Here is a 14,694-nt window from a genome sequence, read left to right on the forward strand (position 1 = left end):
GAGCAAATTCAATCAGGTTTGTGCATAAATTACCAGACAGCAAGTAAGCAGCATCAACAGCAACAACAACAACAAGGGCAAAGGCAAAAAAAAGGTAAATTTCAGGCAACAACAAAGCGACAACAACAACAACAACTTGTTTCTTCTTTCACTTTATCTTTATAATGGCAAAAGTTTCAAGTTGAAAGCCTTCGTCCTTTTTTTTGTTGGTTGTTGCTGTAGTTGTTGTAGTTGTTGTATACCTTTCTTGTAAATTTATGTGGAGAGAGTTTTTTTGCTGGCCATCAGGGCTGGCCCTCGGGTCAGGTCGTTAAAATGAAGCTGCTGTTCATTATGTAATTGTGCTGCGCACAGGCCGAAGACACAGCATGCAGCTCTTTTTGCGGCTGTCATTTGAATAATTGATATGCTAATTTAATTATTGTTCAATTTGCACAGTTTATTGTGGCCCCACTGAATGCTGGACGGGTTGACCCTTTGACCTAGCTGCGGCTCTGCAGGCGATCCAGCTCCACTTGCTGCAGATAGTCGACGACGGTGGTGCAGAGCACCACCTGCAGCAGCATTTTGCAGCCGCTTGCGATGCCAGCGAATGTAATCACAGCGGCGTTGGGCCTTGGCTTCCAGGCCAGAATGCTGACGGAATGCGGGCGATAATCGACGAAAGGCAGGCGTGTGCTGAGCTGCAAGGGAGATGAGTGGGCATAGAGAATAAATAATATTGTTATCAACAACTATGCTCACTAGGAAACCGATGATGTCCTTGCAGTCCCTGCGCTCACTGAATGACCTCGGAGCCACCTGCTGCTTGCTGCTGGGCAGCTCAATCTTCCAGATGTTGTTCATAAGCTTCTTCTGCTCTCGCTGCTGCAGCTTCGCAGTGAAGAGCAGCGGCAGCATCATGGTGAGTGTCCCAGCGAGCTCGAATGCTGCGAAGATCAGTGCGTGATCCCGCGTTTGTGGTGGGCTTTCTTGACCCAGCCACTCCGCTTCCTCCTCCAGATGGTCGATGGACTTGTGGCGTGACAGAATCACGTCCTCCTCGTAGCTGAACTCACTCACATAAGCACCGCACTTGAGGCAAAGCTGGCAGAAGAGCCAACAGAAAGCTAATCGAAAGTAGAAGGCGGCCAAGTGCTGTATGCGCTTGAGCAGAGGACACACCTGGAGCACTTGCCGCAGCAGGTTGAGCTCATTGGGCTGCTGCAGCTGCAGCTGCCGGAGCAGCTGATTCAGCGACTGCAGCACCGCCGTGTGCAGCAGCAGCTGATAGATGTTTACGGTCAGCAGGAGCACCAGCAGCAGATCCATGGCGCCCATTCCATAGTGGATGAGATTTTCGCCCATTGTCAGTGGGAAGTTGAGGAAAAGCAGGCTGAAGCTCAGCCAGAGCAGCAGCAGGAGCTGGAAAATGCCCAGAAATAGAAGCAGCCAGGAGCACTTGAGCTGGAGACGCTCGCGCAGCACAGACTCCAGATGCCTGTAGACCAATTGGGCTTGATCTACCATATACCAGAGCTGCAGCCTGCCGGTCAAGCACATAATCAGCATCCACACATAGATGATATTTCGTGCGAGGAGCATGAAGAAATCCACCACGTCCAGGTCCGGCCGTGTACCGGGCGCGACTTCGTTGTAGGTCGCATTCATGTGTTCCGTCTTGCAGCGCAAGAGGAACTGTATAATGTTGAGGAGAATCAGCAGTAAGCACGGAAAGGGCATGAGAAAAGAGGAGCAGCAGCCGCGTCTCAGGCGATAGCGCTGATGAGCTCTGTCGAACCTCAACTTCAGCAGCCCAACGACATCGAGGATCAGACACTGCACCTTCAGCAGTATAAAAAGCAAGTTGAAGCGCCACATGCTGTTGCCAAACTGAAGCGAGACTACATAACGGAAGCTAAATTCAATTATTGCGCTCAGCTGATTGATGGCTCACTCAAAGCCATCAAGCCATCAAGGAATGCCAGCAATGGACTTGGCTAATTGTCTGCACAACATTAATATCGAAATGGCTTTTCGTATGGCAGTTATGGAAATCGATTAGCAATGGATGCAGAGAGAGAGAGAGAGAGAGAGAGAGAGAGAGAGAGAGAGAGAGAGAGAGAGAGAGAGAGAGAGAGGGAGAGAGCAGGAGAGAGAGGGAGACACAGAAAGGCAGAGTAGAAGCAGGAGTCGAGAAGAGCCGGGCAGCTTGCAGTTCGCTCTATTATTTAAGGAAATTATTTGATCATGAGATTTATTCTCTTTTTTATATAAAACTGCAGCATGATATCTGACTGAAAAAGGTTCAGTCGTAAGCCTATACCCTTTTTAATATAGTATGCAGAATAGATACTTATATTATAATATTTAATATAAAGAAATAAAAGAAATTAAAACTTTTCCAATTCGATTATTGCATATCTTTTTCGGATTATTGTAGCCCAACTTAAGTGCTAGTGCATTCGCTGCAGATAGTCCACGATGGTGGTGCAGAGCACCACTTGCAGCAGCATTTTGCAGCCGGCTGCAATGCCAGCGAAGGTAATCACAGCGGCGTTCGTCTTTGATCTGCAGGCCAGAAAGCTAATGGAATGCGGACGATAGTCGACCAAGGGCAGGCGTGTGCGGAGCTGCAAGGAAGTTGCATTTGTATAGATTGATTTGATAATATATCAATATAGCTCTGCACCAAGAAGCTGAGGATGTCCTTCCTTTGCCTGGCACTTGCTGGCAGCGCTCCCTGCTTGCTGCTGGGCAACTTAATGCTCCAGATGTTGTTGATCAGTGCCAGCTGCTCTCGCTGCTGCAGCTTTGCAGCGCAGAGCAGCAGCAGCAGCATGCTAAATGGCCAGGCCATATCCAAGGCTGCAAAGGACATGCTCAGTCGATTCTCGTGGGGCTGGAGCAGCGTGTTCTTCCCGGAGCTGAGCTCGTTCACATAGGCACCACACTTGAGAGCAAGCTCGAGGAGGAGCCAGCAGAATACCAAGCTGAAGTAGAAGGCAGCCAAGTGTTGTATGCGCTGCAGCAGAGGATAAACGTGCAGCACTTGGCGCAGCAGCTTGAGCTCATTGGGCAGCTGCAGCTGTTTGAGCAGCTGGTTCAGCGACTGCAGCATGCCTGTGTGCAATAGCTGGCGAAAGAGCTGCAGGGAGAGCAGCAGCATGAGGAGCAAATGGAGTGCGCCCATCACATAGTTGCCATAGTGCAGCAACTCCAGCAGGACCAACTTCAAGCTGATCAGCAGGAGCAGGAATAGCTGGCAAACGCCCAGCAGCAGGAGCAGCCAGGAGCACTCCAGCAGGAAGCGCTCTCGCAGCAGTTGCTTCAGGTGCCTATAGGCTAGTTGGGCTTGATTTATCATGCGCCAGAGGTGCACTCGCCAATGCAAATACACGATTAGTATCCAGACATAGGCCAGGTTCTGGGTGAACTGGCTAAAGAAGCCCATGGCCTTCAGCTCGACGCGTGCATTGGACGCAGCCTCGTCCGTGTCCTTCTCGCCGAAGCGCCAGCTGAACTGCACAAAGTTAATGAAGATCAGCAGGAAGCACGGCAAATGTGTTAGGAACGAGGTCCAGAAGCCACGTCTCCGGCGATAGCGCTGATGAGCCCTATCGAACCTTAGCTTCAAGAGCCCAACACCATCGAGAGCCACACACTGCAGCCTAAGCAGGCCATAGAGCAAGTTGAACCGCCACATGCCGTTAGAGAACTGAGGCGAAGCTAATTGAAAGCATTCATTCATTTATTTATGGCTTCACTTGATTGATGGCTACACATTGTCACATTGTCACTCGATCTCATCAAGCTGATAGCTGCGATAGATCTGGCTAATTGTGTTGGTCACATTTATGTCGAAATTGCCCTTCGTATAGCTGTCGTAGAGGTTAATTTGCATTTCCGTGTGCTGGCAGGAATAGAGGCAGAGGCAGAACAGGAACTGGCAACCCACTCGGACGAAGGTGCGCAGCAGAATGGGCAGCGTCAATTGTAGATGTTGGGTTCCGACGCCCACGATGGCCATTGCCAGAGGGGCGCAGCGACGCAGCTGAGTCACCGGCAAGTCGCTGAAAAACTGGGAGAGAATGAGATTAAGCCACAGGTTAAGGCACAGAGATCTGGGCAGCAACTGACCAGCATGCTGATGATGTCCCGCTTGTGCTGCGGCTTGATGCAGATGCGCTGTATGGGCAGGCCGAAGGGCATGGGCAGCGTCTGGTTGCGCAGCAGGCACCAGGAGCGCAGCCGGAAGTACTCCAGGCGATCTTCCATGCGCAGATAGTTGTCGTTGAACTTCCAGTGCTGGAGCTGCACGTCGTACGAGCAGAGCATCAGCGTCAGAAATGTGAGCAGCAACAGCAACAGATGGGAGGCCAATATGCGATCCATGCTCAGCGTGTCGGCGGATCGCCAGTCGGGCAGCAGCTTGCCAAAGCGGTACGCAATCAAGCCCACGAAACTGAGCAGATGCAGCGTCAGGTAGCGCATAATGCGCCAATGCAGATACCAGAGACTCACCTGCTCGCGCAGCACGGTGCGCAGGATGCCCAGGCGGGAGCTGCGCATGTGCTGCTGCAGAAATGTGTTCAGCGCCCGGTAGATGCTGGCCAGCCAGATGAGATAGTTGCCCAGGAAGAGCAGGTGCATGTAGTAGATGAGCGAGGTGCCCGCTATGAAGCAGGCCTGGTAGTTGTAGTACACGTGGAACTGCCAGACGAACAGCCCCAGCACCTCGGCGGACAGCATCAGGGTGAGGCCGCACTCGCGCCAGAGCGGTACGCACATCCAGGTGCCCAGGACGCGGTGCAGTGTGCCGTGCGTTTGGCTGCAGGCGTTCAGGAGCGAGACGAGATGCTGGCGCAGCACCACAAAGTAGACGTAGAGCGGCACGAAGACCAGGAACAGCAGCCCGTCGTACACCCAGCCCTGGCTGAGCCACAGATAGCCCAGCGAGCTGATCATGTACATCAGGGTCATCATCTGCACGTAGAACAGCTCGCCCCGCACGAACCGCGCCTCCTTCGTCAAGGTCAGATTGTAGAAGCCCAGATAGATGCCCAGCCGGCCGATGACTCGCCACACGCAGAGTATGTGGCACAGGCAGAAGCCTTTGACCGTCGCATGCGTTCGCATCGCTGCCAGCTGCTGGCCACACTGAGCGCGAGCCGAGCCCTCGCTGGAGCAGAAGGCAAATTTGTTGCCGCTGCATGTTAATTAGCTTTTACAGTGAATGATAAGTGCGACATTTATTCTGTGAGCGAGTCCTCGAACCACAACGACAAGCAATATTTCATGCTCTGTTTATTTTACACTCTGATATGGGGTCATGAAATCGAGGAGAGCACTCAAAATAGCATAAAGCCCAAATGGAATATGAGAGCCCACTATAAAAGCGGCCAACTTCATCGGGCCGCTTTTTAATTCATATTTATCTTTGGCGCCGTTTAAGGACCCGGCGGGCCCGGCGGCAGCGATGATTTAAGAGGCATGTAAGCAGCCGTATGGAACACGCATCGTATCGCTGTGTAAGTGTGCGATAAAAGCCGCCCATAACAATGACAAAAAACTGCATGTTTTTATTACAAATTGCAATTGTGAAAATTTTATACATGGCCGCAGCCACATTGCCATCGTCGCATCGTGTCACATTCCACAGCCTCCTCCTGCACCTGCAGCAACAGAGCACAAAGAGGAGGAGCAGGAGCAGGAGCAGGAGCAAAAACAAAAACGCTGACCTGAAATGGGAGGCGGGGCGCAGGCAGGGGCTGCGATAGTGTCGCCACAAATAAACTTCCGCACAAAAATTGGGCTGCATATCCGGTGGGCCGCCTCGACAGTTTTTATTGCCGCTTTTTGCTGCGTGCCGCGCATAAAGCAAATGAATTTATTTTTTTCCATTTTCGGCCCCTTTAAATTTCTTTTTCAATTTAAATTGTCCGATGGCAGGCAGCGCTAAAAAAAAAAAAATGGTAAAGAAAGAGCTCATCCAAAGCTTTCTTTTAGTCGATTTCGGCTGCTATAAATTTGTGCATGTTTTCATTAGTTGTCAGCGCTGCTTTTGATGATTTATGCATGTTTTTGCATCCATCCACTTTGGAGGTGGTGCGAAAAAACAAAATATACATATATCTATTAAAAATTTAGTTGGAGTTGCAAATGTTTTTCAGCCAATGCGAATGGCGGCAGCTGCCCCGGGTCGAGCGAAAATGTTCATATCAAAATACTGTTCATAGAGACATCATATTAATGAACTTTTAAGACAGGCATTTGATATATTAATGTATATATTTTGTATATATGTATATGGTATGAATAGTTTACATTTTGTAAATTCTTAAAACTTTAATTATAAATACTTTCTATATATTTTTAAACTCTTAATAATATGTATCATCATTTTAGATAGATAAATAGATAAATTATTATTATTATTATTATTATTTATTTTTTCAAGTACTCTAAAGTGTCTAAACAGTCTCTCCTATTATCCTACCTTAGGCTTATATTTTTTACAAATTTTATTTCATTAAAAATACAACAGTTTTAGCTCAGTTTGTCTACTGATATGCAATAGGACTATAACAAAGAGCTAACTTGATTATGCAAGATAATTAAAGTACCTGTGGAACATATTAAAATGTGCTCGCTTATTATAATCCTTGAAGCGTCTTAAACGACATGCCTACCCAGAAAAATATAGCTGCAGCCGCAGCTAAGACGGCAGCCGCCTCACTCGACTCAGTTTTCCTGCCTGGGCATCTGGGATAGAGACTGCTGCTCGAGCTGCTAACGACATGGCTGATGGCAATGCTGATATGCACAGCCTTTTGGGTACGTACACAGCTCCAGTGACTGGCTTTGCAACTGCTGCTTCTCCTGCTGCTTCTCCTGCTGCCGCTGCTGTTCACACTGATGGCTCTAATGATTGTTTGTCAAACATGCTCGTTGCTGCAGGAGTTTGGGTCCGTCCCCTGGCTAGTGTTGGGTGTGCGCCCGGGGCTTCTTATTGAATTCCAGCGGCGCCTGGTCTGCTCTGTCCCTTTGCCGGCGACATGCACAGGATTTTAAAATGCCACATAAAGGCGCACCGAGTGCTGCGACATGAATGCCAAGTTGAAATGACAAAGCAAACGCCGAGAAAAAATAGAGAGGAGGCAAATAGGCAGGCGGCAGAGAATGGAGCGTGGGCCAACGAAGATGTGAAAACGAGTGAGCCGCTTAAGGTTGACAGTTTTGGGTTATGCTGCGATGAACCAATGAACATGCCAAAATACTCACGTGCCCGGGCATGCAAATCCTCTAATGGCTGCCGATGTGGGAGCTGGCGCGGGCACCGATTGAGAGTTGGACCTGAACAAATTAATCGTTCAGCCAGGAGCAGGGCGAGCGGACTAACTTTGGGCTGGCAGCGCGTAGTTCCCAGTTTGGAAATAAATTAGTTTGCCGCGTGGGCGATTGGCGACGCAAATCTGAAGTGGGTCTGACAGCGGTGCCACGCAGCAAGCAGGAGTGGAGGGCGGAGGCATGGCTGGAATGTGCTAACAATAATTTTTACTGCCATTAGAAGCATTGGAATTTTTTTCTTTTAAATATTTAAGCTTAGTTTTCGACAAGCACATATCGATTTTGGTGGCTGGTGGCTCGTGGCTGGTGGCCGGTGGTGCATATTGCGCCTGCTCGAATGGCGCTAATTGAAGTGGTTGCCTGCCCAATGTGTGCAGCCATCAATTACTCGCACTTCACAAATGCTTTTTCGTGCGCTTTCGCGCTAAAAGCATTTACACAGTCCGTCATCGCATTAGCGACCAAGCGACCAAGCGCCCCACTAAATTGTTATTGTTTTTTGTGTACCCTAACCAGTCGCAAAGGGTACTCGAGCCATGTCAGAGTGGTTGGCACGTGTAATTACGACGGGGCAGCGGCGGTGTCTCTTCCACTTGCTCTTCCAGCACTTTTCTATCCACTTGAATGCTCCTGGCCTGCTCTCCTTTCCCCTTTCACTGCAGCTCTGCTCTTTCTTATCTGTGTCCTTTGTCTGCCTTTGGCTTTGAGCTGCTTTACTATGATTTCCTCTGTTGCTCTGCTTTGAGTGAATTCTTAGCGTGATCTTTTTCGTTTAAAGTAATAGAAGCAACTGAGAATATTTCAATTCCCCTCTCGATTCATCTCTGCTCTTTCTTATCTCAGCCTTTTGTCAATCTCTGGCTTTGAGCTGATTTCCTTTGTTGCTTGTACCTTGAGTGAACTTTTAATTTTATAGGTAAGTGTATTCAAGTTTCCGGTTAGCTGGTTATTGTGTTGCACCATTTCGACTGCTCGACTGTTTCGTACTGTTGGTGCTGTGGAGCACCTTTGGGGCTACTGTTTGTCCTGGACAACGTCTATTACAATGAGGTCGCGAAAAGATTCGAACTGGCCCCGCAAACACTTATCAACACTGGCTGTTTGTGCTCAATCAATTCGCGTGGATTTCCGTGGTTTACTTAGCCGGCGCTGATTGCCAAATTGATGGATACTTTCACTGGCCACGCCCTGCCGCCTTTATCTTTGCTGGCTGTGGTGCAGTGAGCGTGGACAGTGCACGGGCAGCTCTTTGGCTACCAGTGGCTGCCTTGTGTGGCTTTCTCTCTACGCTCAGCTCTTATCTGCAGCTGCTGCTGCACTTCAATTGCTTCATTTGGCTAAACTGCAGTTATGTGGCCATAAATCGAATGCTCGCCGCTGCCTTGAGCAAGCGGCAACGCGTCAAGATGTTGCACAGGGTGCTCCGCAAGATACAGCGACACATGACACATTACTTTGGCGTTTATTTGCTATCGCTCCAGCTGCTGATGCCGCACAAGTTGCACGCGTCTGTCGAGCAGCAGTTGCAGCTGCAGCAGGGCGTCCTTATTGCTCCCTGGCAACTGCAGCAGCTCACATACGGGACAAAGCTCTTAAGCCAGATCATTATTCTGAGGCTGCTGCTGCTGCTGGCTGGGCGAGATTTTCGCAGAGAGCGCACAAAATGCGAGCAGAGCCTGTGGCGCTGTGGTGCTGTGGCTGCTGAGCCACAACTTTTGTTGCCACAGCTGCACCAAAGCATCACAGATGCCGCAGCAAACAATTTCGGGATGTGGCAGATCTAATGGTAAGCCCAAGGATTATTGCTGCCATTAACAAAACTTTTAATTCATTCCAATCCTTTACAGCTCTGCACTGGCCATCGAGCAGATCAGCTGCTCAGCAGGCGGATGATGCTCTGCCAGCCAGATGAAGCTGCCCCTAATTCTAATGCGCTTTAAAGAGCATTGCATGAGCTTGAGTATGAGCTGGGCATCCGATGTTGCTCCGGAGCAAAGAAATTTGAGCAGCTTTAAGCTGCCTGGCATCAACTGGACGACAAAGATCTAAGCTAGTGGTGCAATTGAGGTCATTTTAAAGAAAGATTTACTATATAATACTTATATATGTGTGCATAAAAACTAAATAAAATATTCTGTAATTAAATATAATAAAAATGTGTATAATATAAAATAAATATAAAGCAGAGCTGTTGAAAATTCAACTAAATCAACCACAAACTCGACCCTCTCTCACTCTCTCTCCCTCCTTCCCACACACACTCACCCACACACAGCTGATGCCAAGAGCTATAATAGGCAGATAGAAATCTATTAAATCTCTTTATGGCTGAGTTATGAGAGGCTGCCAACCTAATTAGCTGCTGTCCCATAGGCTATAGCCGTGCAGCATGGCGTATGATTAACACGACTAATGAACGCCTTCCGCGCTCAGCTGTAAATGATTGAATTAAACCAGCGCCCCACCCCCTTCGACTAGGCACAATCAATTCAATTATGCCCGAGCTAAATACAAGCAGAAGAAGAAGAAGAAGCAGCAGAAAAAGCGAACTACACAGTTCAGTTCATTGGGCATGGGTTAAACTTTTTGCTAGCTTGAGCTTTCATCTCTGGATTCAGTCGAAACTATTTGCCTGCAACTTGTGCAGTTGACTGGAAAATTATGTCGATTAGCTGCATTAGGGGATGCATGGCACGCCCACTCACTGATAAGTCACGCCCGGCGTAAACTCTGAGCATAATTGGAATATGCAGCTCTAGTTGTGGGCGTGGCGTGGGCCTGGCTCGTCCCAGCTTGGCTTCACTGCTTGTAATTTGACAAAATTTGCCAAAAAGCAAAAGCATTTAGTATTTAACACTCCACAACATTCAGTTGTCAACACAATGGCAGGGCAGCCCGGCCGGAGTATGTGTGCCGGGCTGAGCGCAAAGTGCGAAGAGTTTTACGTATTGCAATTTGTGCAAAATGCAAATTTCCTCACTGATGACAGCGGCAATTTTGTGCACCATTGTTGTCGCCGACTCTATGTGTGTGTGTGTGTGTGTGTTTGTTGTCGTTGTTGTTGCTGTTGTTTGTATACATCCATTGTTTGGCCATACAAGCAGACAGTGCCGTGCAGTTGAGTGTGGCCGTGCAGAGAAATTCCCGAGCATAAACAGTGTTTGCCTTGAAAGGCGTTTGGCATAGAGCGCCGCCATAAACAACTGTCCATGGGGAACTGTTTCTATGCACATGGCCGGCGCTGTGACAGAAGCTCTGCCACGTAACAATAAACACAGCCAGAGAGCTGCAAGCAGCTTGGCAGCAGACAAGCCACATGGAATTTTCCACGATGCCATGAAACCAACTCTCTCTCTCTCTCTCACACACACTCTCTCTGTGTCTCTGTTTTTCAATCTCTCTTTCTGTTCTTTTCACTCTATCTCGCTTTCGCTTTGATTAACAATGATGTGCATTATTTTTGCAAATAAACTTGGCCAAGCCACATGAGCTAGGAAAGGCGGAGAACAACTTTCGCCTGTTGTTGTTGTTGTTGTTGTTGCTGTTGTTGTTGTTTGCCATTTTGTATGCTGGGCAATTTGGCTCAAGTTGCATTTATTGATTTATTACAATGACAGCTTACAGCTTCAATCATTGTCAGCAGCAAGAATTTCCGAAAACCCTCACACACACACACACACACACACACACATGCTAAGCGCATACCTCATGGTTGTCATAATTGCGCATTTGGGTGCAAGGTCTTGGCGACGACTACTCGCTCACACTCACTCTGGCACTCGCATACTGATTCACATTCACATTCCCCACAGTCCCACACACACACACACACACACACACGAAGGCAAATGGCAAACGGAAGCTTTTAAGCAAACAGGATATGCTGTGAACAGCTTTGGCTGGGAAAGGGCTGGGCTGGGGCTGGGCTGGGGCGTGGCTGTGGCTGGGGCTGTGTGAGGTGGGAGGCCAAACAGGATCTAGATAGAACAATAGTACGAGCGGTTGCAAGTCCGGCTTGGAGGCAGCTTTGCCAGCCGAAATGAAAACAAAACATTTGTTATGCAAAGCCTTTGATGTTGTCCTTGGGCGCACTGAGTGCAGGATGCAGCCAACAACTTGTCAATGACAAAATCAGTTTCCCATTAAACGGGCCCAAGAAAAACATTTTCCCTTTGCCATACTTCGAATGTTGTTAAAGTTATTCGCTTTGAGCCGCTGCCAAATGGGTCAACGGCGATTGTGCAGCTGTAACTTTGTTGTCCACACAAAAACTTTGGCGGCTTCGGTCCAAGAAATGAACAGAGACGTACGCCTACACAGTCAAATACACACTCGCACACCAATACTGAGTGGGAAAATAATTAAGGTCCTTCAAGCTTATTGACTTTTTCCCGGGCGTTGCTGAAAAGTTTTGTGTGCTCAAAAATTCAGTGCGCAGGGCAGATAATAATTAGGCGCAAAAGGGAAAGGACAAAGGCCAGGAAGTGACCAACGCCGACAAAAAGGGACGCTCGATAAATAAATATGCCAGGCGTCGAGGCTGGGCGAGGCTGGGCGAGTCCTTTAATGCCCACAACATTCGGACAGAAGCCGGTGCAGGTGCACTTAGCAGGCAATTGCGGGATAATTTAATTAGGTGCCGCTGGCAGGCACAAGGATAACAGGATAATGATAACAAAATAAGCAATCCAGCTAGGCCCAACCCTAACGCCGCAGTGCCAACGATAAAAAGGCGCCATAGAGCCGAGATAAAATGTGCGGTAAATTAAATGAAAAATGGCGTCGACGCTGCCCGGGCTATTATATAGCGTGTAACTGGCCGATAACAGCGATATCGGCAGGCTTATATAAATTGCAGCAGCCCGACTTAATTGAGTGGCCCCTCCAGCTAACAGAAGCCCATTCACTCTTTACCTGAGCACCTGTGTGTGTGTGGGTGTCGGTGTCTGTGTGAAATGGCGAACGGAAGTGCAAAAGTTGTCGCCGGATGTGGAGAGCACAGGTAACAGCTGGCCCAGTGGCGATACCCAAAGCAGCTCGAATCGAACCTAATTAGCTCGCAAATTATTCAAGCAGCAATTAAATCGACCCAAAAAGGATAACGGATAATGGATAATTCAGGTTTTTGGCTACTAATTAATCGCAGCTGCCAACGCAATTGAAAATTCAACAAATTGTCAATAAAAATTTAATTATGAACTTAAATCGATATAAACGAACGGCCATGAAATAAACTTTATTGTTTACTTGCTGAAGATACCCAGTAGTAGAGTAGTAGTAAGATAAGATACTCTATGTTGCTATGAATAGTATAATATTAAAGGGTGGTTCATGTTATATTAAAATATATGTGTAAGAGTAGAAGAACATTTACATTTATTGGTAGGTATTGAAGAATACTTATCAGAAGATACCCTGTAAACTGTTTGCTAAGCATTAATACTACATATCATAATATGGAACAGTATGATATATTAGAGTAATAGTACGACATTATAGGGTATATTATGGTCTCGCTAATGTTAAGCCTACTTCCGTTAATTGAACTCTATGCACAAGCAACTTCATTTAAAGCCAACCCTGCCTCAAGCTCGCTCAGCTGCGGGGCATACAAATGGTGGCTGTTATAGTTAAAGACTTTCAGGCGCCGCAACCTTCTCTCGATGCGCCTCGCCTGCCCCACAGTCCGCGCCCCGCACAACCTGAGCTGCAGTCAATGGGCGACTGGGAACTTGCAACTTGGCTTGCAGCGGCGCTGCGTTGCGGGTAAGCATGCATGTCAAGCACATAGCCATACTGCAAAGTTTGTTGTCCCAGTTGCAGTTGCACTTGTAAGTTGCATTGCTCGCCCGTCAGCTGCACGTGTGTGCGTGGGTGTGGGTGTGTGCATGGGGAGCTGGAGGGATGGTCGCATGTCGCCCCAAGCAGCGCCTTGGTGGCCTCGTTTCATTTTCTTATGCAATAATTAAGTGAGTGCCAAGCAGAGTCAAGCGTGAAGCGCAATGCGTTCTCATTTGCTATCAAATTCATGCGTAACGTAATTGTGAAGGGACGAACAAGCCTGCAATTGTGTGTATGTGTGTGTGTGTGTGTGAAAATTATTTTGGCCAACGCCTGTGTAAACTTCGCACGCATGAGAAATCAAAAGCAGTCTACCCTTAAGTGCCACAAGTGGCTGGAAAAATAGCGCAAGAAAATGTACAAAAAACAGAACAAATTACAACAAATGTGCAACACGAGCAACGCCTGCAACTCACTTTGCCTGCCCACATTCTGTTAGCTGCGCGAAGCTGGGGGCTCTTCAGTCTATGAGTGAAGCTGAAGAACTTGAAATGAAGTTTATGAAACGAATAAGAGATGTGCATAAATGCATGAATGAGAAATGTTCACATACAAATTGCCGATTTGAATTATGTCTACTTTAGATAGAAATGCATATATAATATATACTTTAATCATTGTGTTCAGATAGCTATTTATAAGCTGGCAGACAGAGGGGATGGCAGATGAAATCTGAAGAGCTGATGTCCGACTCTTTAATTGACTTTCAAGTGCGAATCGATAAACATATCAGGCAGAAGAGTGAAGAGTTATTCCTATTATTATTTATTGGATTTAGCATGCATATGAAATCAACAACAAATTCTACTTCGAATCTCTTTATAAGAATTACAAAATATAAATATGTTTTCCATATTAATAGATTATAGATTGCTCACAGATATATATAGATAAGCAAATAAGCTTAAGAGCTTGTTTATAGCCTGGTACCAGGGGTACCAGGTATACCAGGGATACCAGGGATACCAGGGGTACCCATACCCCTACCCCCCCCCCCCTGCAGGGGTACCAGGGGTACCAGGGGTGCCAGGGGTACCAGGGGTACCAGGGATACCAGGGATACCAGGGATACCAGGGATACCAGGGGTGCCAGGGGTACCAGGGGTACCAGGGGTACCCCTACCCATACCCCTACCCCCCCCCCCCCCTGCAGGGGTACCAGGGGTACCAGGGGTGCCAGGGGTACCAGGGGTACCAGGGATACCAGGGATACCAGGGATACCAGGGGTGCCAGGGGTACCAGGGGTGCCAGGGGTACCAGGGGTACCCCTACCCATACCCCTACCCCCCCCCCCCCTGCAGGGGTACCAGGGGTACCAGGGGTGCCAGGGGTACCAGGGGTACCAGGGATACCAGGGATACCAGGGATACCAGGGATACCAGGGGTGCCAGGGGTACCAGGGGTACCCCTACCCATACCCCTACCCCCCCCCCCCCCCTGCAGGGGTACCAGGGGTACCAGGGATACCAGGGAAACCAGGGATACCAGGGGTGCCAGGGGTACCAGGGGTACCCCTACTTATA

General features: G+C 48.3%; 3 protein-coding genes across 3 annotated transcripts; all 3 read right to left on the reverse strand.

Annotated features, from left to right (window-relative positions):
- Positions 1 to 203: 203 nt before the first annotated feature.
- On the reverse strand, positions 204 to 1,867 carry LOC108650166 (uncharacterized). Its single transcript, XM_089259236.1, has 2 exons — positions 745 to 1,867; positions 204 to 713 (listed from the first exon to the last, which is right to left on the reverse strand). Exons 1-2 carry the CDS (start codon positions 1,858 to 1,860, stop codon positions 483 to 485), a joined length of 1,347 nt encoding a protein of 448 aa, XP_089115362.1. The 5' UTR covers positions 1,861 to 1,867; the 3' UTR covers positions 204 to 482.
- Positions 1,868 to 2,435: 568 nt separating this feature from the next.
- Positions 2,436 to 3,685, reverse strand: LOC108650167 (uncharacterized). Its single transcript, XM_089259237.1, has 2 exons — positions 2,711 to 3,685; positions 2,436 to 2,612 (listed from the first exon to the last, which is right to left on the reverse strand). Exons 1-2 carry the CDS (start codon positions 3,683 to 3,685, stop codon positions 2,436 to 2,438), a joined length of 1,152 nt encoding a protein of 383 aa, XP_089115363.1.
- A 90-nt stretch (positions 3,686 to 3,775) lies between these two features.
- Positions 3,776 to 5,150, reverse strand: LOC108650169 (uncharacterized). Its single transcript, XM_089259238.1, has 2 exons — positions 4,124 to 5,150; positions 3,776 to 4,052 (listed from the first exon to the last, which is right to left on the reverse strand). The coding sequence occupies exons 1-2, from the start codon at positions 5,116 to 5,118 to the stop codon at positions 3,776 to 3,778; spliced, it is 1,272 nt and encodes a 423-aa protein (XP_089115364.1). The 5' UTR covers positions 5,119 to 5,150.
- Positions 5,151 to 14,694: the final 9,544 nt, after the last annotated feature.

Source organism: Drosophila navojoa, chromosome 4 (assembly GCF_054131105.1).
Source record: "Drosophila navojoa isolate 15081-1374.11 chromosome 4, UAZ_NAV_1.0, whole genome shotgun sequence".
NCBI lineage: Eukaryota > Metazoa > Arthropoda > Insecta > Diptera > Drosophilidae > Drosophila > Drosophila navojoa.